The sequence below is a fragment of the Microcaecilia unicolor genome, chromosome 12, assembly GCF_901765095.1.
Source record: "Microcaecilia unicolor chromosome 12, aMicUni1.1, whole genome shotgun sequence".
NCBI lineage: Eukaryota > Metazoa > Chordata > Amphibia > Gymnophiona > Siphonopidae > Microcaecilia > Microcaecilia unicolor.
In genome coordinates this window covers 100,894,840-100,922,674 of record NC_044042.1, presented here as the reverse complement: position 1 = coordinate 100,922,674, position 27,835 = coordinate 100,894,840, and the positions used below count along the sequence as shown (strand labels likewise).

Genomic DNA, 27,835 nt, shown 5'->3' with positions numbered 1-27,835 from the left:
GTTCCCTACGTACAGACAGTCAAAGCAAAAAAGGAAGGAGTAGGGATAGTGGCTCTTCTCAAATACCGAAAGAGACATGTAGATGGATAGGAGTCCTTATTACAAATCATCAAACAGCAACTCGACTTAGCTGCTGTGTTTCAGCACCTAAGCGCCTGCGTCAGGAGTCTATCTAATTTTCTACATGAAGTTGGTAACAAATAAAACCCAGGATAAACGATGAAAACTTTGCAGACTGCTAGAGCGGTCTGCAAGGGTCTCAGAACAGACAACAATGGCACAATAAAGCGCTCGCAGTACTAAGCAATCAACACCGCAAACCTGACCATGTTGGCATCTTCTGCTCAGACTTATTAAATGTGAGGACTTGGAAGAAAAATTAAACCAGTATCATTAAAAACAATCAGGATTTGAAGTGACATCACCGACAAAAATGGCTGCCTGAACAAGGAGCTCGGCACCGCTAAGCTTTAAAAACTATTTCTTGAGCAATCCAATATATCTTTTCGTGAAGGATTTTAGAAGCCTTCCTGCCTCAAACTTCCAATAAACATAAGCGATGGCAGATCGACATCAGCGGGCAGTCAATTTACAAGATTTTGCCTTTCAACAACGTGCAGCAGCTCTGATGGGCGAACAGACGGAAATGGAGGTGAGGAAGGAACGCCTGATCCACATGCACTGGAGGCCACCATCGAAAGGCAAGCGGAATCCCCTTTAGCAGACACGAATCCTGAGGACCCGATTCAAGCGATTGGGGCATCATTGAATGTGATCCAGTCTGAAATAAAAGCACTACGGAATGAAGTAGCGGTACTGGGGGTGAACCTCCGAACTGAATTAGCTGAATTGGGCCAACGCTTAGCAGAAACTGAAAATGGTTTGGAGGAGCATGCTTCGGAGACAGCTAATTTTAACCAAAAACTGGAGGACAATAAAAGCAGCACCAGATATCTTCTGGATAAGATTGAGGACCTGGAAAACAGAAGTCGGAGATCTAACCTTCGGGGCCTGAATATATGGATTGTGAACAAGTGGTCCAAAAAACTGCAGGGGCGCTCCTTTCAACGGACTCCTCCCCAGTAGATCCAGCAAACATTATGATCGATAGGGCTCACAGAGCATTGGGAGCTACGAGGCAAAATCGTGCCAAGGACATTATCGCTTGCTTTAAGGATTTTAAGATAAAGGAAGCATTAATGGCTAAAGCAAGGCTTAGAAAAGACTTCGAATGGGACACATACCATATAGAAATTTACCAGGACCTGGCCACTACTACATTGAAACGGAGGGCAGAATTGCGTCCCCTAACGCAATTCCTGCAGGAGGAAGGTACGTGATATAAATGGCAACATCCGTTTGCACTGGCATTCTACAAAGATGGCAAACAACATCGCGTTTGTTCTATCGAAGAGGCACAAGCTTTCCTCCCCCAGGACTCGCTGGAGCAATAGTCATCCCAGCCCAAAGCGAGGGGCATGGAGGGGGATGGGAAACCGAAGTGGCAACAAGTGTCCCATGGGCAAGGCAACAGTCGTCAAGGAGCTTAATATCCCACAAAAAGTCTGCTGATGATTCTGGTTAAGAGAGGATTAATGACTATGGTTTGCTCTTGAATATGACTGAGTAATGTTTGCTTTAGCGGTGTATCCCTTCCTTATGCATTATGTGGGCTTCTCAATTACTTCAACATAACATTACTTCACATAAAAAGATGGGGAAAGACAGGAGGTGGGGGGTTAGTTGGGGACACAGTGGTCTCAAGGGATATTATTGTTCTGCTTACTGGGTTCATAAGGGACATAAGGCTGGGGGTCGTTAATATGGGTGATTATCGGTGAGTAATGCTTCTTGAAACCTATATGTTATGTCTAATGTAAACTGTTTGACGCTGAATGTTAGGGGTTTGAACACTCCGGTTAAGAGAAAATTCCTGTTTAGAGAGCTCATCTGTCTTTGGACGGATGTTGCCTTTATTCAGGAAACCCATCTGAAGCCTCTACATGAGCGTTATGTAGTTCATTCAAAATATCCTCACATTTTTTTTGCGTCCAACAAGTCATAAAACACCCCTGGCAGATATTTAAAGTTGTGTCGGATAGGGAGGGGCGTGATCTTTTTCTCGTGGTGCAATTGGGGGCTGTGATATATACTTTTGGGTGTATCTATGCTCCCAATGAGGGACGTGTTTTTTGGGAAGATCTGGGTCAAGTATTACTAAGAATGGGAACAGGGCATCTACTCCTTGGGGGCGACTTTAATCTCACCTTGGATCCTAGACAGGATAACAGTGCAGTGGAAGTTTTATATGCATGGAAAGAGCGCATATCACTTAAACAATTCCTGACCCGCTGGGGTTTATTGGACTTATGGAGGCAGGGACATCCCACTGAGGGATTTTACATATTATTCAGCTCACCACGGGTCCTACTCTCATATAGATCTATGGTTAGGGGATGCTCATATCTTAAAAGAGATGCAAGATGTACAGATACATGCCTGGGCAGACCATGCTCTGGTTGTCTTACAGTTTCGATGGGGCGTGGCCACTCGGGGCACTAGGTATTGGTGACTACATGAGGGGATATTACTAGAACCCCAGAATGCATCCACCATACAGAAATACTTAAAAGAATATCTTGACCTGAATGACACGGGGGATGTGGACCCTATTTTACTCTGTGAAGGCTTAAAAGCAGTTTTGAGGGGCTGCATTATATCACTGGTTTCCCATCTTAATAGAAGAGAGATAAAGAAGTGAATCTGCGCTGGCAGCTATCGTGGGCAGAAAGAGCGAGTAAGGCCAACCCACAGAACCAGTCTCATGTGGATAGAGCCCATGATTTACGCATGTCCCTGCAGGAGCTGCAATTGGCTGATCTAGCTGACCAGTTAGAGAAAACCCGTCAGGAATATTTTGAATTTGATAACCACTCTAGCAGGTTGCTGGCGCACAAAATCAAACAGCAAGCCCAGTGTAATTATATTTTTACTATTCAGGGGAGTGATGGGGTATTTACTAACTAGCACAGAAGAGATACATGCGTGCTTTTTGCAATTTTATGAAGCCCTATACACACCCGAACAAACTCCTACTGAACATGAGATAGAAACCTTTTTGGCTCAAATACCTTTGCAGGTCCTGTCGGAGGGAGAGACCGAACACCTGTCTAAACCTATGGGCTATCAAGGACCTACCATCTAATAAGGCCAGAGGATTGGATGGATTTTCCAACAAATTCTATAAACTTTATAGTTCTCATTTGGCTCCTGTCTTACTAAGGGTCTACCATGCATTTGACAGAGTGCAGGAACTCCCATATACGTGGTGCCTGGTGGCCATTACGGTGTTACTGAAGCCAGTTAAGGATCCAATTCAATGTGGGTCCTATAGACCAATATCTCTTCTTTACAGACTATAAAATCTTGACAAAAATAATGGTCCATCTGCTTCAGCCTTGATCAGGCGGGCTTTATAACTGGCAGACAGACCTTTGATAACATACGATCTTTGTTGCATATTATTCAGTGGGTCCATGAATATAATATTCCTTCATGTCTATTGATGCGGAAAAAGCTTTTGACAGAGTTTATTGGGCTTTTTTGATCTCGGTGCTCCAGAAAATGGGATTCCAGGGGTGCTTCATGTCATGGCTCTGTCTACTATATTCGGCCCCTCTGGCAAGCTTGCACATTAATGGATGCTACATGGACCCTTTTGAGTTGCATCGCGGTACGCGACAGGGTTGTACAGTTTCCCCCCTTCTTTTTGCTCTCTTTATTGAGCCTTTGGTGCAACCAGATACGTGATACATCTAGCATTAGGGGAATTTCAAGGGGGGGGGGGGGTGGAACACAAGATTATGCTGATGATGTCTTGATGACATTGACTGATCCTATGGAGTCGCTGAAAGGGATCTCCGAGATCCTAACCGATTACGGGAAGGCCTCGAGCTTTAAAGTAAATATGACTAAATCAGAAATTCTAAATCTTAATCTGGACTCCCGTGAGGCCCAGCGGCTTCAGCAACAGTTTCCCTTTCAGTGGGCACGAAAGTCTATCAAATACTTAGGTATCCAAATGACAGCTCAGATAAAGGGCTATCAAGCTAACTTCCCAACTAAACTTAATCAACTCCTGGCTGAGCTAGGGCCTAACACTTACCTGGATAGGTAGAATTCAGGCAGTTAAGATGATGGTGTTGCCTAAGCTTTTATATTTGTTCATAGCACTTCCTCTTCCCATACCACAGGGCTTTTTTAGATGACTGGAGAGTTTTTGCCTACATCTGGAAAAAGTGCCCACCCAAGGTACGAGGTCTATGCTATATCAGCCTAAGCACAAGGGAGGCATGGGAGTACCCCACTTTGAGCTTTACTTTAAAGCAGCCCAGTTGCGTATACTAGCTGAATGGATGAGGGAAGGAAAGACAAAAAAATGGCTAGACTAGGATCAGCAGGGATTGGGTACTATTCTGGTTTGGGCTGTTCCATGGCTCCCAGGAAGAGATTTGCTTCGTGTGTCCTCCCCTATAGTGGGTTTTCCACTACAGACTTGGTAAAAGGTTCAGAAGATGTTCTTTTCAGATAGACAGTATTATTTGTCCACGGCTATACAACACGCTCCCTCTTTTGAGCCAGGGCCTCAGGATCGGGTTTATAAAAGGTGGGCAGATGGAGGCTTGCGGTTCATGGGCCAGATATGGAGCGAGGGGAAATCTGTCCCTTTTGGGGACCTAAGGGAAAAATATGGCCTACTCGCAAGAGAGGAATTTCAGTACAGTTAGGTTAGGGACCTCATCCATCGCAAAGCAAAAGGAGACCTGGGCTTGCAAGAAACTCTAACAGAATCAGTGGGTCTTGATACTTGAATACAAGATATACTGGGGAAGATGTATCCAAGAAGGGTGGAATGCTGTCTGTTACATCACAAACCCACTTCAATTAATATATTTCAGCATAAATTTGCTATTTTGTTGTTCACTGCCAGTAAATTGGCCTCCTCTGTCTCGTATCCTGCAAAAACTAGATGGAATTTTCCAACTCTCCAAGCATATAGCGCTACAACACGGTTGGACAACTTTTATGACATTTGGAGGGTATATGAACAGTGGAAGTTGAGACCAGATACCCCACCCAACTGACGGACAATTAATATGTTTAACACGATATATTTTGGACTGGATAGGCACAGACCGCTGTATTAGAGGGGAGGGAGGGGGAGGGGTGAAATTATGTTGTTTTGATGGCTGTATTACTGGAATGTTTCGAATGTATACTTGCAAGACTTCAATAAAACTTTTTTTAAAAACCATCACTGTTAGCACCATGGTGAAAACTTCAAGACCCTGGTTCTGTTCCCTTAACCCACCTCAAAGTTAGCTATTGAAGGGCCCACTGTTCCCAAATAATGTGCATAACTGCAAATCTCATTTACTTCATTTTTGCATAATTTTGTTTTAGCCTGTGAAAATCTGTCTTAGGAAGTGCAAAAAAAAAAAACCATTTAGTATGCCCTAAACAATCGAACAAACAGCACATCGCTAGTGCTAAAGGATGCTGAAGACACAATCGGGAGTAATTCTAGAAAGCAGGTGTAACATTTACACACGTCAATGATTAGAATAATGGCATATACGCACACTTGTGTGTAAACAGGGCTGGCTCAACCTATGGACCAGGTGAGGACGTGGCTCAGCGGCCAAAATCCCAGTCTGGTCTACCTTCAAATTCCTAGCGGGATAGATGCTGGACTAGGATTTTGGCTTTATTACCAGCATCTCACCTAGTCCAGGTGTGTGTGTGTGGGGGGGGGGGGGGGGGGGGGGACGAGAGCAAGGTGGAGATACTGGATCATAGGTGGGGGGGGGGGGGTGGAGAGAAAGATCAAGGGGGGGCCAGCCTTGCGTGTAAATGCCAAAGTTCTGCTAAGCTACTATTCTGTAAAAACACACATATCATGATGATCACTCAACTCTTTCAGCTGCCAGCGCACAATCAACCATATAGCCCTCATACCATGGAATTCAAAATGCCACCATCTTTGCATACGTAACCCTCCTTTCCCAATTTTAAAATGGCCTTGAAAACTTATTTCAACAGGCGTTTCCATCTGATTGAGTGATGACCCCAGTCTTTATTCTCTCTACTCTTTCTATACAGTGAAACCTCGGTTTTCGTTTACTTCGGATTTTGCTGTTTTTGGTTTTCGACAAATTTGTTTGTGAAAAATTTAGCTCGGTTTTCGTCAGCGTGGCCATGGTACTAATTTTGCGCGCTGCGTTCTTCTGGGGCATTCTCCTGGGGCGTTGTTTCTCGTTTTGCCCACACTGTTGATTTTGGTTCAGTGCCTCTGCATAAATGACTGTGGCTTGAAGATAAGAATTTTGTCGTTTTGCCCACACTGTTGGATTTTGGTTCAGTCCTCTGCATAAATGACTGTGGCTTGAAGATAAGAATTTTGTCGTTTTGCCCACACTGTTGGATTTTGGTTCAGTCCTCTGCATAAATGACTGTGGCTTGAAGATAAGAATTTTGTCGTTTTGCCCACACTGTTGGATTTTGGTTCAGTGCCTCTGCATAAATGACTGTGGCTTGAAGATAAGAATTTTGTCGTTTTGCCCACACTGTTGGATTTTGGTTCAGTGCCTCTGCATAAATGACTGTGGCTTGAAGATAAGAATTTCGTCGTTTTGCCCATGGGACCAAAAAAAGTTTCTAGAGCCAGCAGCCCTTCGAAGAAGGCCAGGAACACGATCAAGTTGAAGAAGGAAATCATTGAAAAATACAAGAGCGGTATTAAGATTGCTGAAATCGGCCGCATGTACGGGAAGTCGCCATCCACGATAAGTTCAATTGTGGCGAAAAAGGAAGCAATAAAGGAGGCTAAAGTAGCAAAAGGCGTAAATGTGCTAACGAAACAGAGATCACAAACAATTGAAGATGTGGAACAGTTATTAATTTGGATCAATTAAAAACAGATGGCAATTCTGTTTCTGAGGCCATATGTGAAAAGGCAAGACTGTTGTATGCCGATCTCATTAAGAAAATGCCTGGGACGAGTGCTAGTTCAGTAAGTGATTTTAAGGCCAGCAGAGGCTGGTTCGAAAAATTCAAGAGGCACACTGGCATACACAGTGTTACTAGGCACGGCGAAAGTGCAAGTTCAGACAAGTCTGGTGCCGAAAAATTTGTGTCCAAATTCAAAGATTACGTAGAGGCTGAAGGATTCATCCCCCAACAAGTCTTCAACGGTGATGAAACTGGCCTGTTTTGGAAGAAAATGCCAAAGAGAACGTTCATTACACAGGAGGAAAAGGCACTGCCAGGACATAAGCCTATGAAAGATAGGCTAACTTTTTTGTTGTGTGGTAATGCTAGTGGTGATTGTAAAGTGAAGCCCTTACTGGTATACCATTCAGAAACTCAATTGCTGTGGCCCAACTTAGATCCGGATATTCAGTACTGAGCTTAATCTGGCTACTGGCACTGAAAATCCAAGTCTTCAAGGGACACTGATGTTCTCTGGGTCCGGTCAATATTCAGTTCCAGCATCCAGATAACTAACTAGTCAGTTATCCAGGTGCCAGAACTGAATATCAGTGGTGCCGCATTCTCCGGAAAAGTACCACTGCATAGTTTGTCAGGACCCTCTTCTTGGTTAAATGGCTCTAAATATTGAGCCAAATGGTAGAAAAATATACACCCACCACTGCAAAAGAACTAGCTTTTACCTTTGTCGTCTCAAAGAGAAGGTCTTTATCTCCGGCTGATACTTTTAAGGTGTTACTGTCCGAGACGCTGAAAGAAGAGATCTGACCATAACTGAAGCTTTCAAAGGGCTCCACATCTCCTTGTTTATACAGTGATAATGCCCGAGCATTAACTCCAAGCCACAGCTTCTGAGAAAAGCTGCCTGCTGAGCTCTGCATGAAAATGGAGAAAAGGGTTAAATACATCAGCCTAACGGTCAAAAGAACTTATCCAAGTAACTGCACTCTCCAGGTCCTATCAGGAATTTTCAGCAGCACTGTTCAGATAGTGGTACTGCAATTCTTACAAACTTAAGGGCCCTTTTACTAAGCAGTGCTAAAAAGTGGCGTGCGGTATTTTTAGCACGTGGGTTTCCCAGAACAGTAAAATGGACGCAATTTGGGTTTTTTTCATTAATGGCCACACTAATTTCCCAATTAGCTCACGGCCATTAGTGTGGGAGCCCTTAGCGCCATCTAGTTACTAGGTGTAAGGGCTCCCAAGCTAAACCCATGCTAATCAGCAGCATGTAGCAATTTACTGATTAGCACAGGATATGACTACTCTCTGCCCCCAAACATGCCCCCGTGCTAAAAAATATTTTATACTTTTTAGTGTGGGATTGGCAGTATTACCTTTTAGCGTGCAGTAAGCACACATTAGTTCTTACCACTGCTTAGTATCAGAACCCCCTAGTGCTGGAGCAGAGTGAGGGCAGAGCATGGACATTCCACCTAACTCTAGAGATAGGCAGGGATATTCAGCCACTCTGCAGATAAACAGTTTTTGGTTTTTTTTAATCCATAAAAGCACTGTTCCTTCTACTGATAGTGGCACCAAATATATGTGGAATGGACGTTGAAGAAGCAGATACAATGGAAGATTAAGTTAAAAGCCTATATTGTAGAGAGGATGTCCTTTTACCCGCTCTCTACAATAAAGACGTAACTTCATCTTGCATCATGTTCGCTTCTTCATCTTCCATTCTACTGGCACTAGTGGACCACTTGCCCATCTGTTTTTTAGGACCAAATATATGTGGACAATGTAAATGCTGACCACAGTGTTTACTCATTGACCTGAATATGAACAAGCAAAGTGGGATTGAAAAAGTAGGTAAGATCTTGGGTTGGCGAGTGTTACGCGGTAGCTGCCCAGGGACGAAAAGGAGGAATAGCAGTCCTTTTCCGCAAAGGGTTAGCGTGTAAGGTGTCAATGGTGGAGAAAGGGAAACAGGGACGGTCCATAATACTACGAGAGTATGGGTACAGGGCTTTGAGTTTTTCCTGGTTGGAGTGTATGGGCCCAATGAACATGACAAAGAGTTTTACCGGACCCTACGGAGTAGGTGTCTCCAACAACAAATGGGTAGGATTTTGGCGCTTGGGGACTTTAACTTAGTCCTAAATCCAAAAGATGATGTCACTAACCCACAGTCGGCACACTATTCAGGGCAGCGGGCAGAAGAGTTGCAAATGTTTATAAAAACTCTAAACTTGGTAGATGTATGGAGGACGTTACATCCTGGAGAACGACTTTACACACAGATCCAGGGCCCATGGTACGTTATCGAGACTGGATTACATCTTCTTAGACCAAACCATATTTCACCAGGTGAGAGAGGCTAATATAGGACCGGAGGAGATCTCTGACCATGCTCCGGTGTGGCTTGATTTGGAAATACCGGGTGATAATGTAGGAGGGGCAGGATGGAGGTATCCGGCATACCTAGACGAGGACCCCCACTTCCAAGAATACTTGTTGACTAAATGGGGAGATTACGCATTTCATAATAAAGAACATGCACAAACAGACCCAGTTTTATTTTGGTCTGCCTCAAAAGCGGTTCTTAGAGGGGACATTATTGCTTATTGTAATATAAGAAACGCGAGCGGCGACTTTATTGCGTTTGGAAAAGCAACTATCTAGAGCCAAACATGCCCATATTCACAAGCCCACCCAGACTACACTAGAGAAACTGAAGACTATACAGGTCACCCTCAATACCCTACTCCATGAAAATGAACTGAGATCCTCAATATACTATAAACTACATCGATTTGGGAATAAGGCGGGACGACTAATGGTTAAAGTAATGAAGAACTGGGGGGGGATCTCGGGTGGTGGCAGCATTAAGGGACGAACATGGTAAACTTACAGTCACACAAAAAGGCATTGGGAAAATTTTTACTAAACACTTTGCTCAATTATACTCAGCTGGGAAACCACCAAGTGAGCAACTGATACAGGAATATCTAATACAGGCAGGTCTCCCGTCAATAACGCAAGAAGACCTAGCCATACTCAATGCTCCCCTAACATTAAAAGACCTCCAACAGGCAATTAAAAAGTTAAAATATCGATCCGTGCCGGGCCCTGATGGATACACCGGGGAATTTTACCCCTAGAGGCGCAAATGGCACTGTTGGAATATTACGAAGAGGTGATAGCCACAGGGGCATTCCCAAAACACGTTAACACAGCTCTAATCACGTTAATCCCTAAACCGGGGAAATCACTGAATAAAGCAGAGGACTTCCGCCCAATCTCACTAATAAATGTTGATACCAAACTACTGGCAGGAATGCTGGCAGCGCGGATGGCAAAGTGCCTACCTAAGTTGATATGTCCTGAACAGGTAGGATTTGTTAGAAATAGACAGGCAACACTACAACGTCAGCCGGTTGCTGTTAGCTATGGCGTCCTGCCAGGGACAAGAGACCCCCCTCATTAGTAGTAAGTGCAGATGCCGAAAAGGCTTTCGACAGGGTGGGATGGGAATACCTTTTTCACACTATGAAGATGATGGGGATTGAGGGTTGGTTCATACAGGCAGTTAAAGCTCTTTACTGTAGACCTGGAGTGAGTGTTCTGGTTAATGTTATAAAAGAGACTGAATTTAACATAATGAGGGGGACCAGACAAGGTTCCTTTAGATTGTAAGCTCCTTTGAGCAGGGACTGTCCTTCTATGTTAAATTGTACAGCGCTGCGTAACCCTAGTAGCACTTTAGAAATGTCAAGTAGTAGTAGTAGTAGTTGCCCTCTCTCCCCTGCCCTATTTGTGATATCATTAGAACCACTCCTACGTACATTAATGAATCAGGAAGCTATATCTGGAGTACAAATGGCCGGCCAGACTATAAAAGTACTGGCCTTTGCAGATGATCTACTGATGACAATGACAGATCCCCCTAGTCCATGGCCTTATTACAGGAAATAGAGCATTTTGGTAGAGTTTCAGGGTTCAAATTAAATTTATCTAAATCAGTAGCCCTTGAAATAATAAAGAGCCCACGCAAAGGATGAACAGACAAATTCCCCCTTACCTGGGAGACGAACTCTATTAAGTACTTGGGAGTGCACATACCGGTAGACCTTTCCCAGTTATAGGATCTTAATGTACATAAATTGCTCACTGAGACTAAACAGACCTTGCGGGCCTGGGGTGCACTCCCTGTGTCCCTACAGGGTAGGATTGCACTATTTAATATGGTTATTGCCCCGAGATGGACATATATATTTCAAACACTACCCTTATATTTGAAAATGGGGGGTGAGCGAATACTACACTGTCACCTACAACAATTCCTCTGGAATGGGAAAAAAGCACGATTACCAATTTCCACCTTGAATATACCAGTGGAGTACAGGGGGTTGGGGTTATTGAGCATACGCTTCTTGAGTGTAGCTAGTGGCATGAGACACATAAATGATTGGTTCAGGCATACAAGTGATTATACTAATACGTCCCTGGAGTTGGGCCTAACACCAGGGATACACTTTAGTAACTATCTACATAATACAGGCGCACCCATGCCGTATCCCTTGAAACATTCTTGGACTTTGACAACTGCAAAGGCAGTTTGGGAATGGGTGTGTCGCTTGCACCATTTTTCTCCAAAGGTGACACCATGCTAATTGCTCTTTTGCACCTGGACAAATGTACTCTGTATTTCATAGATGGAAAAATAAGGCCATATCAAACCATTTTGTGAACTACAAAAAGAATATGGCTTGCCTACCAGTGATAACTTCTATGGACAGCTGCGACACTATGTATTATCTTTGCCGTGGACATCACTGGCAGAGGATGTACAGGAGGAACTCTCCTCAGCCTTCTCCTTGGAGTCACAACAGAAAGTACCCATGACACATCACCATAGACATATACGAGATACAGCTTTGGAGCTGGATTACCATAGATTGGCACACTCTTGGACCTTGGATTTACAGATTACAATAACTGCACAAATGCTGAAAACTCATATACTGCAGATTAGAAGAGTTACAGACTTTGCCAAACACTGGGAGTTACAATATAAGATGGCCCTTCGTTTGAACATTCCACCGAGAAGGGCATTCCATATGGGATTGTCGCCTTGGGGTGAATGCCCAAAGTGTGGAGCCCCTGGCGCAATGGCGGGTCATATGTTTTGGCATTGTGCGGATATCCAGAAATTTTGGAAACAGATTGTAGCCAAGGTGACCAATATATGGGGGCAAACATGGTATTATGAAGTCTTTTTTGGCCACCCAAAATTGGGGGCGATGCCTAAACAAGGTTATAATGCATTTGCACTGAGAGCAGCACTCGTCGGTAAGCAGACGATATTGTTAGAGTGGATGTCATACAAATCTCCCACGTTGCAGCAGTGGCGGACATGTATGATACACATGTTGTGTATGGAACGTATGGCCATAAAGGACCTTGATTCAGAGTTGGGCGTAAAATTTCAGAAGCGATGGAGTCCGTTTTGGAATACAATGACACAGACAGCATGAAGTTATATATTGTATCCCTGAATGCAATGTTTCGGACACAAATAAGGAAGACATTGTAAGATGGAAGGAGTAGGGTGGGAATGGGGAGGGTAGGGGCTTGGGGAGGGAAAATAAGATACTTATGTTATGATGTTGGTTCTTAGAATAAAAATATGCTAGATTCAGGTAGGGGGGGTCAAAAACTAAAATGTTTATTTACTAGAACACAGAATGTTGTGAGAAATGGTTATAATTAGAGACAATTGCTGAATGTATTTTTCTCACATGATGTTTACCAATAAAAATGATTTAAACATAAAAACTGGTTAAAAGATAGAAAACAGAGAGTAGGGTTAAATGGTCAGTATTCTCAATGGAAAAGGGTAGTTAGTGGGGTTCCCCAGGGGTCTGTTCTGGACTGCTGCTTTTTAACATATTTATAAATGACATAGAGATGGGAGTAACTAGTGAGGTAATTCAATTTGCTGATGAACAAAGTTATTCAAAGTAGTTAAATTAAGGGAGGATTGTGAAAAACTACAAGAGGACCTTACGAGACTGGGCGTCTAAACGGCAGATGACGTTTAACATGAGCAAGTGCAAAGTGATGTATGTGGGAAAGAGGAACCCGAATTATAGCTACATAATGCAAGGTTCCACGTTAGGAGTCACGGATGATACATTGAGACCTTCTGCTCAGTGTGCTGAGGCGGCTATACAATGTTAGGTATTATTAGGAAAGGAATGGAAAACAAAAATGAGGACGTTAGAATGCCTTTGTATTCCTCCATGGTGCGACCGCACCTCAAATATTGTGTGCAATTCTGGTCACTGCATCTCAAAAAAAGATATAGTGGAATTAGAAAAAGTGCAGAGAATGGCAACAAAAATGATAAAGGGGATGGGACGACTTCCCTATGAGGAAAGGCTAAAGCGGCTGGGGCTCTTCAGCTTGGAGAAAAGACGGCTGAGGGGAGATATGATAGAGGTCTATAAAATGAGTGGAGTGCAACGGGTAAACGTGAATCGTTTGTTTACTCGTTCCAAAAATACTAGAACTAGGGGGCATGCGATGAAGCTACAAAGTACTAAATTTAAAACGTGTAATTCAGCTCTGGAATTCGTTGCCAGAAAATGTGGTAAAGGCGGTTGTTTACCAGAGTTTAAAAAAGGTTTTGAAGGCTTCCTAAACGAAAAGTCCATAGACTAGGGGAAAATTGGACTTGGGGAAAATCCACTATTTCTGGGATAAGCAGCGTAAAATGTTTTGTACTTTTTGGGGGGATCTTGCCAGGTATTTGTGACCTGGATTGGCCACTGTTGGAAACAGGATGCTGGGCTTGATGGATCTTTGGTCTGTCCCAGTATGGCAATACTTATGCTGAAAACAGTCAAAACCAGGACTTTAACCTGACATTAGTGACCTGAACTATAAAATTCTTCACTTTTAACAAAACCTAGACAAAAAAAAAATGTCCTAATCTGTCCCATTTGAATGAGAGATGCAGACTCCAAAATAGCCTCAAATCTGCCATAAGGAGGTTTCCTATCTATAGACTCCAGAAAATAGAGCTACCAGTGAAAATGGTAAAAGGTTCTTTTCAAATTTTCTTGGGAATTTAGAACTGGTAAACAGCACTGTGAAACTGAAGGGTCTTCTTTAACTGAAGTCAGACATGTGAAGGCTCAAGGAAAAAAATAATTGGAAAAATCTGTCCATTTGGGGTGGGGGTGGGGAGAAGAAATGAAAAAGAAACTGACATGTTTCCTGATTTTCTGGGCCTTCTCATCTTTAGCCCAGTAGCCAACCACCATGTAAATTTCCTTATCATGATTCAACCAACCATGGTGTCCCTGAGATCAGATTAAGGGGTGGCCGATTTAGCCCTGTACCTTGCTACTGAGACTGAATGTTAGCATATTTGTGCTGTGGCTACTGAATTTAATTGTTAGAGGCTACGAAAAGGGCTTCTGAATAACAGTAAAACAATTTTTGTTCACTTCTGAAATAAGCTAGGCTGCAAGTAGTAACAAAGAGGTGAATGACTTTGCACGCTTGTGCCAATCCACAGACATTCAGTCTCAGATGCTCCTCTCCAGTGTTGGGCAGTATTTCTCTGCTCACTGTATGCTTATGAATGAGGTTTGTTCACAGATACAAAATTGGATCATTAAATTGAGCACAGTGCCTGCAGGGACAAGGAAACCTATCCAATTCTGAGAGAACAGAGAACACCAACTCAAGTCAGATAAGCCATCAGACACCCTTTTAGAGAGCCTAAGAATAGCCATACTGGGTCAGACCAAAGCTCCATCTAGCCCAGCATCCTGTTTCCAACAGTGGCCAATCCAGGTCACAAGTATCTTGCAGGATCCCAAAAAATAGCAAGATTTCATGCAGTTTACCCCCAGGTCTACCTTAACAGTTTATGGATCCTTCAAGCAATGGTCACTGCATCTTGAGTTATCATATAAATTGTATCCTTGGCCATTACAGATTCGTTTCAAGTACTGTTCAATGTCAGCTTACCATATAGAACTCAACATCGAACATAGTAGATCCAAAACCAGGCCATTCCTTCACAATTGACAAATAGGCCACTACAGCCTCGTTTCTGTCCATCCCTTGCATTAGCTTCCACTTGTCTGTGATGGCTGACATCATGCTGTTCCCTTCTTCCTTCATGCGACCTTTGAACTTCTGGTCCTCTACTGCCTTCTGTTTGAGCAGAGAGTAGTTCCAGAGGCCATTGGGCAGTGCCCCAGAGAGCAAGCCTGCATGAAACCTCACGGGACAGCTTTTTGACGAGACAAGAGGTTTGCTGGAAGCCAGAATCCGTGCCTGAAGGATGTGCAGGGGAAAGAGCTCCTCCAGTTTGGGGAAGGGGGCATGTGTGGAAAAGTCACTGTTCAAGAACTGCAGCCTCAGGGCAGCTAAGGATTGCAAAGTATCTTCAGACATGGGAAGGTAACCTCGTGTAACCATTTCGTGAGCCTGAAAAAGAAAAGCATGCAATTGTATCAGTAGCCAAAGTCTCCTATATGTCATTGTTAAGGAAATATCAGTGGAACCAGTTTCAATAAATGTTTTAAATAAACAATGAGCTGGGGACTTCTTTATGACAGCTGCATGTGCCAACCAGACCAACAAAAATCCCTAAGAATGAGTTACTGAACATCGTTTTGCAAAGTCAATGAGAACAGACTATTCAGAACACCATGCTGAAAGGGACAACTCCTGCTGTGCAAAAGGCCAGGAGCATCCATGTAGCATATGCATTCTAGATAAAAATATGCAAAATGATTTATTAGAAGAGGTACCCAAGGCTTAAAACGGCCCCGAGACTTCAAGAATCCCACCATAAATGAACCCAGAAAAAGGATGAACTCGGGAAAAGCAGACAGCTGGATGACCACACCAAAACTGTTTCTTGTGGTAGTTGCTAGAGTGTCCTGAGCAGGAATACTGTGGTGCAACACACCCCCTAGCACCCCTGCCCCACCCACAGCAGCAATTTTTGTACCCCGTCTCCTTTGCACTGACCTCGGGATGGTCATGGATAGGCAAGTGTCTCACTTTTCTGGGTTTCAGAAACAAGAACAAAGGAAGCCCACAGCTCAGCTCCACATAACTGCATCTATTTCCTAGCAAACCCATGGGCCGATGATCAGAAGCAAACTGTTAGTGCCATACTAGCACCCGCGTTTGCTAGCGCCCCATGATCAGAGCCCCCAAGCGCATGAAACGCGCTCGCGGGCTCTAGCATGCAAAACAGTGCTAAACATATTAATCTCTAATGATCAGCAACCAGCTCGCCCAGACCTGTCAAGTGCGGGAGGCGCTCAGGCACAATCCTCCCGCACTTCTATCCCATGATCAGAGAGAATTGCATGCTTAAATTTGCATGCAATTATCTCTGATCATAGGTCCAGTAACGCCCCACGCTGTTCCAGCACTATATTTAGAGTGGTTTGGAACAGCGTGGGGCTTTTGATCATCTTCCCTCCACCGAGTAATGAATGGATAGAAAGGGGCCATAGTTGTGTAGGTCAAAAGATGTCAGCACTTTTTGTTTTCCAAGAGCAACTGGTGAAGGTCAACCTCACGTTTGGGTGCTCCTGGAGCCATCCCCCTCCCCCGCCCCTATTTTCACCAACCACTTTGGATTTACAATTTGAACTTTAAGTGCTGTATAAGCTGCTTGAAATGTATCTTATTTTATTATTTATTTGTTGCATTTGTATCCCACATTTTCCCACCTATTTGCAGGCTCAATGTGGCTTACATCGTACCCGAGGTGCATTTGCAGTCTCCAGTGTTTACAAATACAGAGTGATGTTGAGATGAGATAAAGTTCATGTGGGACAGCCACATAAGGTCGTTGAACAGTGGGAGAGTTGTGTTTTGTGCATTTTGAATTCTAGTGTTGTTGACACAGCTTGGAGAAGAGACAGCTGAGGGGAGACATGATAGAGGTATATAAAATGAGTGGAACAGGTGGATGTGAAGCGTCTGTTCACACTTTCCAAAAATACTAGGACTAGGGGGCATGCGATGAAACTACAGTGTAGTACATTTAAAACAAATAGGAGAAAAGTTTTCTTCACCCAACGCATAATTAAACTCTGGAATTCGTTGTCGGAGAACATAGTGAAGGCGGTTGGCTTGGCAGAGTTTAAAAAGGGGTTGGATGGTTTCCTAAAGGCCAAGTCCATAGACCGCTACTAAATGGACTTGGGAAAAATCCACAATTTCGGGAATAACATGTATAAAATGTTTGTACGTTTGGGTAGCTTGCCAGGTGCCCTTGACCTGGATTGGCCGCTGTTGGGGACAGGATGCTGGGCTCGATGGACCTTTGGTCTTTTCCCAGTATGGCATTACTTATGTACTTATATGTCGAACGCACTAGGCAATTGGAGGAGGATGTTTTTGCCTATTGCTATTTCCTGTTTGAATTTGGAAAGGAGAGTGAGCAATACTGTTTCTGTGCTGTATAAGGGACGGAAACCTGAATGAGATTCGTGTAGAATTGAGAATTTATTTATATATTCTGTGAGTTGTTTGGCTACCATGCTTTCCATCAGTTTGACTGACATCGGGATGGATGGTAGTTATGGATTTCATTTGTTTTTTTCGTGGAGTCCTTTGGTATCGGGATGAGTAGAATATTGCCATTTTCCTTAGGGAAGAGACCTCGCTGAAGCATGTAATTTAGGTGGATGTGAGGTCTGTTATCAAGCAGTCAGGGGCGGATTTCAGTAAGTAGTTGGGACAAGTGTCTAGTTTGCAGTGAGTGTTGGAGAACCTGCTGATCGCCTACACAACTCTATCGACGATGAGGAGGTCGAAATTTAACCAGATTCGGTCAGCCGGGTATCCCCATTAGTTGGATACATTGCTACTGCTGAACATTGAGATGTGGATTGATTTCTACATGTGTGAAGTTTTTGCAAGCTCAGATATGATTGAGAAGCTCTTGGCCTGAAGTCTTTTCTCCCCATATTAAAATTGTATTTTTATATTTAAAGTCAATGATTTTTGTTTTTTTTGTTTGTTTTTTTACTTCTGGCATTTTCTTTATAAGGAAGATATTTAGACCAATGTTAAGATAGGGGGTCCCAAAGCAAGCCTTGTGAAAAGTATAGGTTTATGTTCCTCTGATTAATTGATTTAATTTTGGCTCCAAGTGTTAGAGCTTATCATGAGCTTTATTACAGCAAACCTTTTTTTTTTTTTGGGGGGGGGGGGGTTTGGAAGTCGTATTACATGTTTTGCTGTCATACTTATAGACAGAGTCCCCCATTTTAGTGCACAGCACAGATTTAATGCAGAACATGCTGTTCTAACAGAAAGCCCAGAACACTGACACCCGGCCTCTGCAGCAACCTGCTCGGAGAGCACAGCTGGCAACAGAAGACAAAGAGATCTTTGTCCAGCTGCCAGTGACTCACACCAGTGACTCTTATGGAGAGAGAAAAGCAGATAGACAGAAATGCCCAAGAAAAGGAAACCCTGAATGGCTCTGCTATACACTTCTGATCCCTAGGGTCTATTATCTGGAATTGTAAGGAGTTTCTTTTTTAGGTGCTTTCCAAGGGTAAGAAAATAAGGGTTTACCAGTGTATTCACGTTATGAAAAAAAATGTATTGTGGCTTTTTAAGGTGGATTCCATTCAGTAACCCAGAACAAGTTTCATGTGGTTTTAGGCTGAGCCTCCTTCTCCCACCTCCACCAACTGCCAGCATCAGCCCTTTCTCCCAGCCCCAGTGGCAGGGGGTTATGTCTTTGCTCCTGCCACTCTCTGCTTCTTTGCTGGCTCTGCTTTTGGCACTAGAGAGGGTTTAAAATGCGAGAGCAGGCATTTTAGTGATAATTTAAAGTGCACTTCTGTGGAGGAGTAGCCTAGTGGTTAGTGCAGTGGACTTTGATCCTGGGGAACTGAGTTCGATTCCCACTGCAGCTCCTTGTGACTTTGGGCAAGTAACTTAACCCTCCATTGCCCCTGGTACAAAATAAGTACCTGAATATATGTAAACCGCTTTGAATGTAGTTGCAAAACCTCAAAAAGTCCCATTTCCCTTTCCCTTATCTTTTGTGCCCATGGCAGAGCTGGCAAGGGAAGCAGAGCGCTGTGGGAGCAAAGGCACAAACTCCCACTGCTCTAAAGGGATACTGCTGCAGCACTCACACTGATGATGTCATCCCACTGTGGCACCAGCTACCAGCTGACAAAGCACGCAAGGATGGGTGATTTTTCAGGGCTTTTCAGTAATAACCGAAAACCCAAAGCCCCCCAATTATAATCAGTTTATTGGTTTACCTAGCACAGAAAAGATCAGCAATGCATGTTATTTTCTGTAAATAAAAGGTTGCTCTTTGCTTACTCCACCACAAGTCAACTCTAGGTCAGGCTCTTATTCAAGAAAGGTATAATATAGATAACATGTGAAACCTGTACTAGTTTCAGTCCTGAAGGCCACAGGCTGTGTGTGCCTTGTACCCGTCTCCCAGCCCTCCAGTCCTCTAGGTAATGGGCATCTACAGCCATCCAGTTCTCGAAGCTCTGTATACTTGTGTTATTCCATCATGTTACACAGCCCTTCCCATCATTCGTACTCAGAACATGCCACACAGAATACTGTAATCCAAAAGCACCAAAGCATCGTCCAGGGCCCTACTCACCTGCTCATAAAGAAATGTGAACTCTACGCTGTCTTTGGGCACCTCTTCTGTGTCCAAGAAGCAATAAAGTTTAAAGCAGAGCCTCCAAGGAGAATCACAACCTTTCCCGGCACCCGACAGACTGGAAAAGAAGGGGAAAAAAATCCACCACAAAATATAAACCAAGAATGTACAAAAACCTCCTGCAGTGGCCTCACTTCCCAATAGTCTATCTTTGGCCATGAGCATGCCACACCAGCACTTAAGAGTGGAATAAAGGTTACCCGATTTCCCATTTTTAACAACTCCTTGGCCTTCAAGCATCTTGGTCCAGGGCTTAAAGTACTGTTATCCTTATCTATTCCTTCTAGACCATACTGTCATAATTAAGAACAGAAGAACTGCCCAAGCCTGGTTCAAACAAAAGCCCAGTATCCTGTTTCCAACAGTGGCTAAATGAGGTCACATGTAAGTGGCAGAACCCCAAAATGTAGCAAGGTTCCATGCTGCTTACCCCCAGGGATAATCAATGGCTTTCCCCAAGTCTATCTTAAGAGGCTGATCCCCAGTTATTCCTGCCCATGCCAGTCAAAATGGCTGCCTGGACTTCCAGCATCAGTCTCATTAGACTGTGGATTACTCCTGCCCCAGCTAGCCACTACTCCACCACTAATACAGCAGGCCCACCCAATTTCAGCTCTGGCCCGCCCACCCACTTTTCCTTCAGCCCCAGCTTCCATTGCCGGCCTCTGCTGCTTTTCCTGATGAGCAGCAGGGGCGGCGCTACAAAAAGAAGAAGCGCTCAGCTGACTGAGCTGAGCGCCAACGCAAACGACGACTCAACGAGAAAAAATGTTTTTAAAAAACGCGGCACCCTCGAAGTATTGGCTGCTGACTCTGCAGGCTCCGCCCGTCTCTTACGTCACTGCCCCTGCTTCGCTCCAGGGGCAGTGACGTAAGAGACGGGCGGAGCCTGCTGAGCCAGCAGCCAATGCTTCGAGGCTGCCTGCGGTGCCGCTTTTTTTTTTAAACATTTTTTCTCGTCGAGTGAGTCATCGGTTGCGTTGGCGCTCAGCTCAGTCAGCTGAGCGCTTCTTCTTTTTGTAGCGCCGGCCCTACTGCTCATCAGGAAAAGCAGCAGTGGCCGGCAATGGGAGCTGGGGCTGGTGGGCCTGAATCGGGAGAGGGAAAATGGATGGCAGGATGGGGAGAGAGGGGGAAAATGGAAGGATGGGGAGAAAGAGGGAAAATGGAAGGATGGGGAGAGAAAGAGGGAAAACAGATGGCAGGATGGGGAGAAAGAGGGAAAATGGAGGATGGCAGAGAAAGAGGGAAAATGGAGGATGGGGAGAGAAAGAGGGAAAACAGATGGCAGGATGGCAGAGAAAGAGGGAAAATGGAGGATGGCAGAGAAAGAGGGAAAATGGAGGATGGGGAGAGAAAGAGGGAAAACAGATGGGAGGATGGCAGAGAAAGAGGGAAAATGGAGGATGGGGAGAAAAAAATGGAAAACAGATGGGAAGCTGGCAGAGAAAGAGGGAAAACAGATGGGAGGATGGCAGAGAAAGAGGGAAAACAGATGGGAGGATGGCAGAGAAAGAGGGAAAACGGAAGGATGGGGAGAGAAAGAGGGAAAACGGAAGGATGGCAGAGAAAGAGGGAAAACAGATGGAAGGATGGCAGAGAAAGAGGGAAAACAGATGGAAGGATGGCAGAGAAAGAGGGGAGATGGATGAAAGGATGCAGAGAAAAAAAGGGGAGAGACTGGAAGGATGTGGAGAGAGAAGGGACACTGAACAGAAAAGGGTAGAGAGATAGACACTGGTTAGAAGGAGGGAGAGAGACATGGAAGGATCAGGAGAGAGGGTAGATGGGTAGAAGGATGGGGAGAGAAAGAGGGAAGACGCTGGATGGAAGGGTAGGGAGAAAGAGGTGACACTGGATGGAAGGATGCAGAAAGAAAGAGGGGAGACTATTGGAAGGATGGGGAGACACTGGAAGGATGGGGAGAGAGAGGGGAGAGCTGCTGCATGGAAAGGGGGAGTAGTGAAAGATTGGAGAACAAGGGTGAGAAAAAGATGAAAAGCCATAAGTAGGTGAAGGAAATTAAAGAATGGATAGTAAGAATGAATTAAATCTGGGCACAGAGAGAGGCAGAAAAATATTGAAGAAAGCAAAGAAAAAGGAAACAAAAATGACAAATGGCCAGGAAACCCTGGCAGAAGAGTTAAGCGAAAACGAAGGAAAGCAGAATCTAGAGACTGGGAGCAACACAATGAGAAAAAGTAAATGGCCATACAACAAAGGTAAAGAAAATAATTTTATTTTTAATTTAGGATAAAGTAATATGGTGTTAATAAAGTTTCAGAGACCAATACTTCCTTCCTTAGGTCAGGAGAGGATACCGTAACAGCATTATACTGACCTGAGGCAGGAGGTTTTGGCCTCTGAAAGCTCACTGAAAAGGATTAGGCTCTTAAATAAATTGTCTGAAATCGGATGCACTGAAAAGCAGCACTTTAACCTGTGTGACAAATGCATCTGAGTGTGACTAAATTTTGCTGGGGGGGGGGGGGGGGGGGGGGGGGGGGGGGGGGTGGGGGGGGGGGGGGGGTAGAGAGAAAATTTTGTGCCCACCCACTTTGGGTTCAGGCCCACCCAAAATTGGCAGTCTGGCTACGCCACTGGGCTGTACCATGGAATGATAGAGGCATTATGTTTTATTCTCTCATTCTTCATCCTGGAGTCCTATGGACAACATTGGCTTTCACTATGAGTTCAAGCAGCCACAATTGAACAGGTAAATCCTAAGTCACGCCTGGAGCTGCCCCCAAACAGATATTTGAATACACAGACCCCCCCCCCCCCCCACACACACACACACACACACATGTAGGAAACTGAGATAATGTTAGAACAGCTTTACGTATGCAAAGGCGGGTCTTGCATGTGGAAAGAGCCATTTCCAAAAGGCGGCACTGGATACGCACTAAGTATGTTTTGGCAGTGACCCTATGCATAATTTTAAACAGTTAAGTAGGCTCTCTTAGATGTGGAGAAGGGCAGAGTTTAGGGTTAAAAAACTGCTTGAGGCAAATCTATATAGACACTTAAGTGCCTGTCTGGCTTTATAAAACAGCTTCTCAACAGCTGCAACAATTCCAGGTAAAATGCAACTGCAGACGGACATTTACAGCAGCTAATTAGCAGGTGTGTGAAGGCAGCTGAAGCATTTAAGTGGGTATTTTATCATTTATACACATACTCTGTGCTGCTCTGCTCCCAAACACGTATGTATCTTGTCCCATGTGAAACCCATGTGATAAATTTATAAGAGCCGCTTATGTGCAAAAAACTCCTACTTTGTAAAACCAGGCAGGGACACACATGTATACAGCTCCCTCTGGAGAAGGTGTAAATATACGCATGCAAGCAGCAATTTTAGAAAGGGAAAGTATGTTTAGACCTTCCCTTCTAAAATAGCTGCTATTTATATATATGACAACCACATCCACTTACACGGCCAGTTCTAAAATTGCCCTCTACAATCAGGAGTTAAAAACCCACACAAAAAACCCACCTAGAACAAAAGGTCAAAAGTATCAACTTGTCCATTTCTTGCTGCTTCTTAGGAAGACTCTTGTTGACAGTCCCATGTTTTCAAGTTAGATACCCAAATGAATGCTGCACACTCTCTCCTTCCTTTTTTTTCCTACAAATTACTTTTTAAGACTGGAGAGAGAATTTCACTCTGCTTCATTTGCAGTTTCCTTTTCAGCCTTTCACAAAATACATTTTCATTATAAAACAAAGGAAGTGCTGGAGCGCAGCCTAAGCTGTAATAAATGCATTTGCTCCCTAAGAGAGAGGCACACAGGTCCCTTTAAAACAGAGTGGCTTATAAAGAGTATGAAATGGAGCATTTACTTTTCAAACCTGGTGATAATGTCTGCAATGATGGTGGTCTTGCCTACTGCCTGCTCTCGCTGGCTGTTCTGCTGGTACAGAGCAAAGACATTATGGCTGAGACCCAGGCCAAGCTTATCAATCATCATCTTCACCACCTAAGCAGCAAGACACAACAGCTGGTTAAGAGATAGCGTAATGTGACTGCATGCTGGCCTTGTTCACTCCGTGTCCTTCCCTCACATGCTCACCTCATCTGCCGTGGTGTGCGAATTGATGGGAATTTGGCAAGAGCCAGCTCCTGGGTAATGGATCGTGCATAGCATCTCCTGCCGATCTATCAATACCAGGATCTCCTCCCAGGATGGCACACACTCCCGCAGTGTTGTCTTCTCCAGTGACTGGGAGATAAACGCTGAATACTTGTCAATCTCAGTGTCTGGAAAACAAGCTTGTGATCTGAATGGATTGGTTGGGGGAGGAGGGGGGGGGGGGGGGGGGAGAAGGAAAGCATAGAGTGTTACTTGCTGAATGTAGAGCCAACAACTTAAAGTGACATCTTACAGCTTCACATGTAGAATCTGACCGGCCATGGTCAGCATTTTTATGTCTGCCGCTGGCTGTCTTCCTATCTACAGGCAAGCAGTATATCAAGTGTGGAGTACATATACACAAAAATTCAGTGCTGGGCATTTTCCAGGTACCGGAAAAGGAAAGTTGCTAAAGCTTATGTGGTTCAGTGCAAAATTCAGCCCTTAAGTGAATAAACTGAACTACTTAAACTGAACTACTTAAAAAGATAGGACTGCTGTTTATGCAGACCAATTTAAGCCATTATCTTTTGCAATCAAGGGCTGAATATTAGCACTTATGTGGTTACGTGCCAACTCTGCCCCTCCCCCCCTCCAGAACGCCCACAGGTTAGCTAACCGTGAGCTGCTTCTACCTGCTTAAATCACTTTGAATATCGGCTGGTCTATGTTTTATGTGGAAGAGTAGCCTAGTGGTTAGTGCAGCGGACTCTGATCCTGGGGAACTGGGTTTGATTCACACTGCAGCTCCTTGTGACTCTGGCAAGTCACTTAACCCTCCATTGTCCCAGGTACAAATAAGTACCTGTAAGTAAACCGCTTTGAATGTAGTTGGAAAAACCACAGAAAGGAGGTATGTAAGTCCCATTCCCCCAACCCCCCCTTTATTTATTTATTGTTTTAAAACCTGTAGAAAACTCAGAAATTATCAGCAGATGTGTAACACACATTGAGTTGAGCTCCTACAAGTCCCTTCTGCAGAAGATAACGCCTGCATTGACCATATAATAACTTGAACATTAACTGCTTGACTGAGATGCAGGATTATACAAAGAGGGAATTATATCTAAAGACAGATGGAGACTGTCAGAGAAGACTTTTAGTGGCTCCTCCACTGTCACTGTGAGCCAGGAGCTGAGCCTGCCAGTCACAAGAATCTTTCACTGTCCTGTTCCGATTTTGACTGGTGGGGGTGCAGGGAGATGGAGACGGGCAGAAGGGGCAGGAGAAAAGTGGTATGTTACCCACAGACAGAGGGATACTCAGCCACAGGAAGGTAAAGGTCACTTGTTTAGGGTCAGAGTACAGGACATTAGGGATTCTGACGCCAAAGTCCCAAGCTCCAAATACAAGACCAGAACTTTGGCTCTCCCTCCTAACATGCAACCTCCCCTTCCTTCTCCCTCTGCCCCCCCCCCCCCCCCACCACATGCTCCAACTAAACCCTCCGCTCCCCGTTTGTGGAGAAAGGTACAACCAGAGGGGGACTGCTAGCGTCCCTCCTGTCACATACACCAGGGCAGAGTGATGCAAACAAACATTTGTATGTCTGGGCTACTAAAATTACAGGCAAAAGCTATTTCCTGGGTAAAAGAAATCCACTTGTTATCAGAAACAGCAGATGATTGGAGCAAAAAAATAGCAGAAAATTCCAGAGGGTGGGATTTTCACGTTAACACCTTTGCACTCTGCCTCCATCTGATGCTTTCTGATTCTATCTTTATATAGGATCTCATTTTCCTCAGACCAAGTGGAGCCAGTTAGTTATTTTAAAACTCCTTTGCCCAGACTACCTTTTGTGTTCTAGGTGAAGGGCTGAATAGTTTCACATTTATAAATGCCATTTTAAACAATACCCTTTCCTCTCCCCTCAGTAACAAAATCAAGTTAACACAAATGGGTATGTACAAGCTGGCACTGATATATAACACTAGATTTTCAGTCTAGTATTGTCTCTTACTAAAAAATAATCAAGAAATGTCAGTTACAGAACAGAATTATTAGAGGGACTAGTTAACAGTTCAACTTGTTGATAATCTTGAATATTATAATATTCACACATCTCAATCAGGTTTTAGAATTGGTTTCATGTATTTCTTGCTAAGCGTTCATATAGAGTAATGATAAGAACAATAGCTACACTGGGTCAGACCAATGGTTCATCTAGCCCAGTATCCTGCTTCCAACAGTGGCCAGTCCAGGTCACAAGTACCTGGCAGAAACCCAGTTAGTAGCAACATTCCATGCTACCAATCCCGGGGCAAGCAGTGGCTTCCCCATGTCCATCTCAGTAACAGACTATGGACTTTTCCTTCAGGAACTTGTCCAATCCTTTTTTAAACCCAGATATACTAACCGCTGTTACCACATCCTCCGGCAATGAGTTTAACTATTGAGTGAAAAAATTTTCCTCCTATTTGTTTTAAAAGTATTTCCATGTAATTTCATTGCGGGTCCCCAGATCTTTGTACTTTTTGAAAGAGTGAAAAATCGATTCACTTTTACCTGTTCTACACTATACCCTGGAGGAAAGGAGAAACAGGGGTGATATGATGCAGACGTTCAAATATTTGAAAGGTATTAATCCGCAAACAAACCTTTTCCGGAGATACGAAGGCGGTAGAACGAGAGGACATGAAATGAGATTGAAGGGGGGCAGGCTCAAGAAAAATGTCAGGAAGTATTTTTTCACGGAGAGAGTGGTGGATGCTTGGAATGCCCTCCCGCGGGAGGTGGTGGAGATGAAAATGGTAACGGAATTCAAACATGCGTGGGATAAACATAAAGGAATCCTGTTCAGAAGACATGGATCCTCAGGAGCTTAGCCGAGATTGGATAACAGAGCCGGTAGTGGGAGGTGGGGCTGGTGGTTGGGAGGCGGGGATAGTGCTGGGCAGACTTGTACGGTCTGTGCCAGAGCCGATGGTGGGAGGCGGGGATAGTGCTGGGCAGACTTGTACGGTCTGTGCCCTAAAAAAGACAGGTACAAATCAAGGTAAGGTATACACAAAAAAGTGGCACATTTCTTGGGCAGACTGGATGGACTGTGCAGGTCTTTTTCTGCCGTCATCTACTATGTCACTATGTATGTTACTATATTTTGTAGACCTCAATCATCCTCCTCCTCAATCGCCTCCTCAGTGTGCTCTCCACCATTCTGCACTCTTTCTGTAGGTAAACCTTCATAGCTATGAAGTGACCGCGCAGTACTGCTTTCATCCCATCCACAGAACACCCAGTGAGACTTCATTATTATCATTGTGTTGGATATATTCTTTGATATGAGACTCAATTTGAGAGATATTGGATAGTTCTGACAAAATAGAATCATCAAGTCTCCAATCAGGTCGGGTTTTCCTCCACATCGGGAGGCCTAGCTTTAAAACCACCGGACTATGATCTGACCATGTTCTGCTGTCTGTGTGATGTTCCAAGATCTCGTGTCCTAGGTCAATATCTCCTATCCAGAGATCAATGCGTGAGAAGGATTGATGTACTTGTGAATAGTATGTATATTCCCGCCCACTGGGATTAGCCTGCCTCCAATAGTCAGACAACTGCCACCTCTCCAGGAACGCACCAAACAATTCTCGATCTCGTTTAGCATAAATCACATTTCTAACAGAATTATCTGAATAAGGGCTTAGGGTTAGATTGAAGTCCCCTCCCATTAATAGAGACCCTACTTTATACTGTAGTAGTACCTGTTCCAGATGTTGAAAAAAGGGGCCATGATTGGCCATATCGTTGGGTCCCTACGGAGATGCCTAACATCAGGTACCTGCCCTCCTTATCCCTCACCACTTTATCTATTCTCCAAGGTTGAGATGTATTAAGTAAGATCAGTACCCCTCTAGTTTTTGTCCCATCTGTATTGGAGGCAAAATATTGGTGAGGATATTTGGGATGCTAACAGTATTTCTCATGGGCAGTTTTC

At 44.1% G+C, this 27,835-nt stretch overlaps 1 protein-coding gene across 1 annotated transcript in view; it reads right to left on the bottom strand.

The window, feature by feature from the left end:
• The window catches only part of PLEKHH3 (pleckstrin homology, MyTH4 and FERM domain containing H3), a 261,085-nt gene that overhangs the window by 12,594 nt on the left and 220,656 nt on the right, over positions 1 to 27,835 (bottom strand). The window contains exons 9-13 of the mRNA XM_030220491.1: positions 23,839 to 24,046; positions 23,609 to 23,745; positions 19,703 to 19,823; positions 15,046 to 15,510; positions 7,734 to 7,925 (exon numbers count right to left, since the gene is read on the bottom strand). Of these exons, the coding sequence (XP_030076351.1) occupies positions 7,734 to 7,925; positions 15,046 to 15,510; positions 19,703 to 19,823; positions 23,609 to 23,745; positions 23,839 to 24,046 (1,123 nt within the window). The remainder of the gene's footprint in view (positions 1 to 7,733; positions 7,926 to 15,045; positions 15,511 to 19,702; positions 19,824 to 23,608; positions 23,746 to 23,838; positions 24,047 to 27,835) is intronic.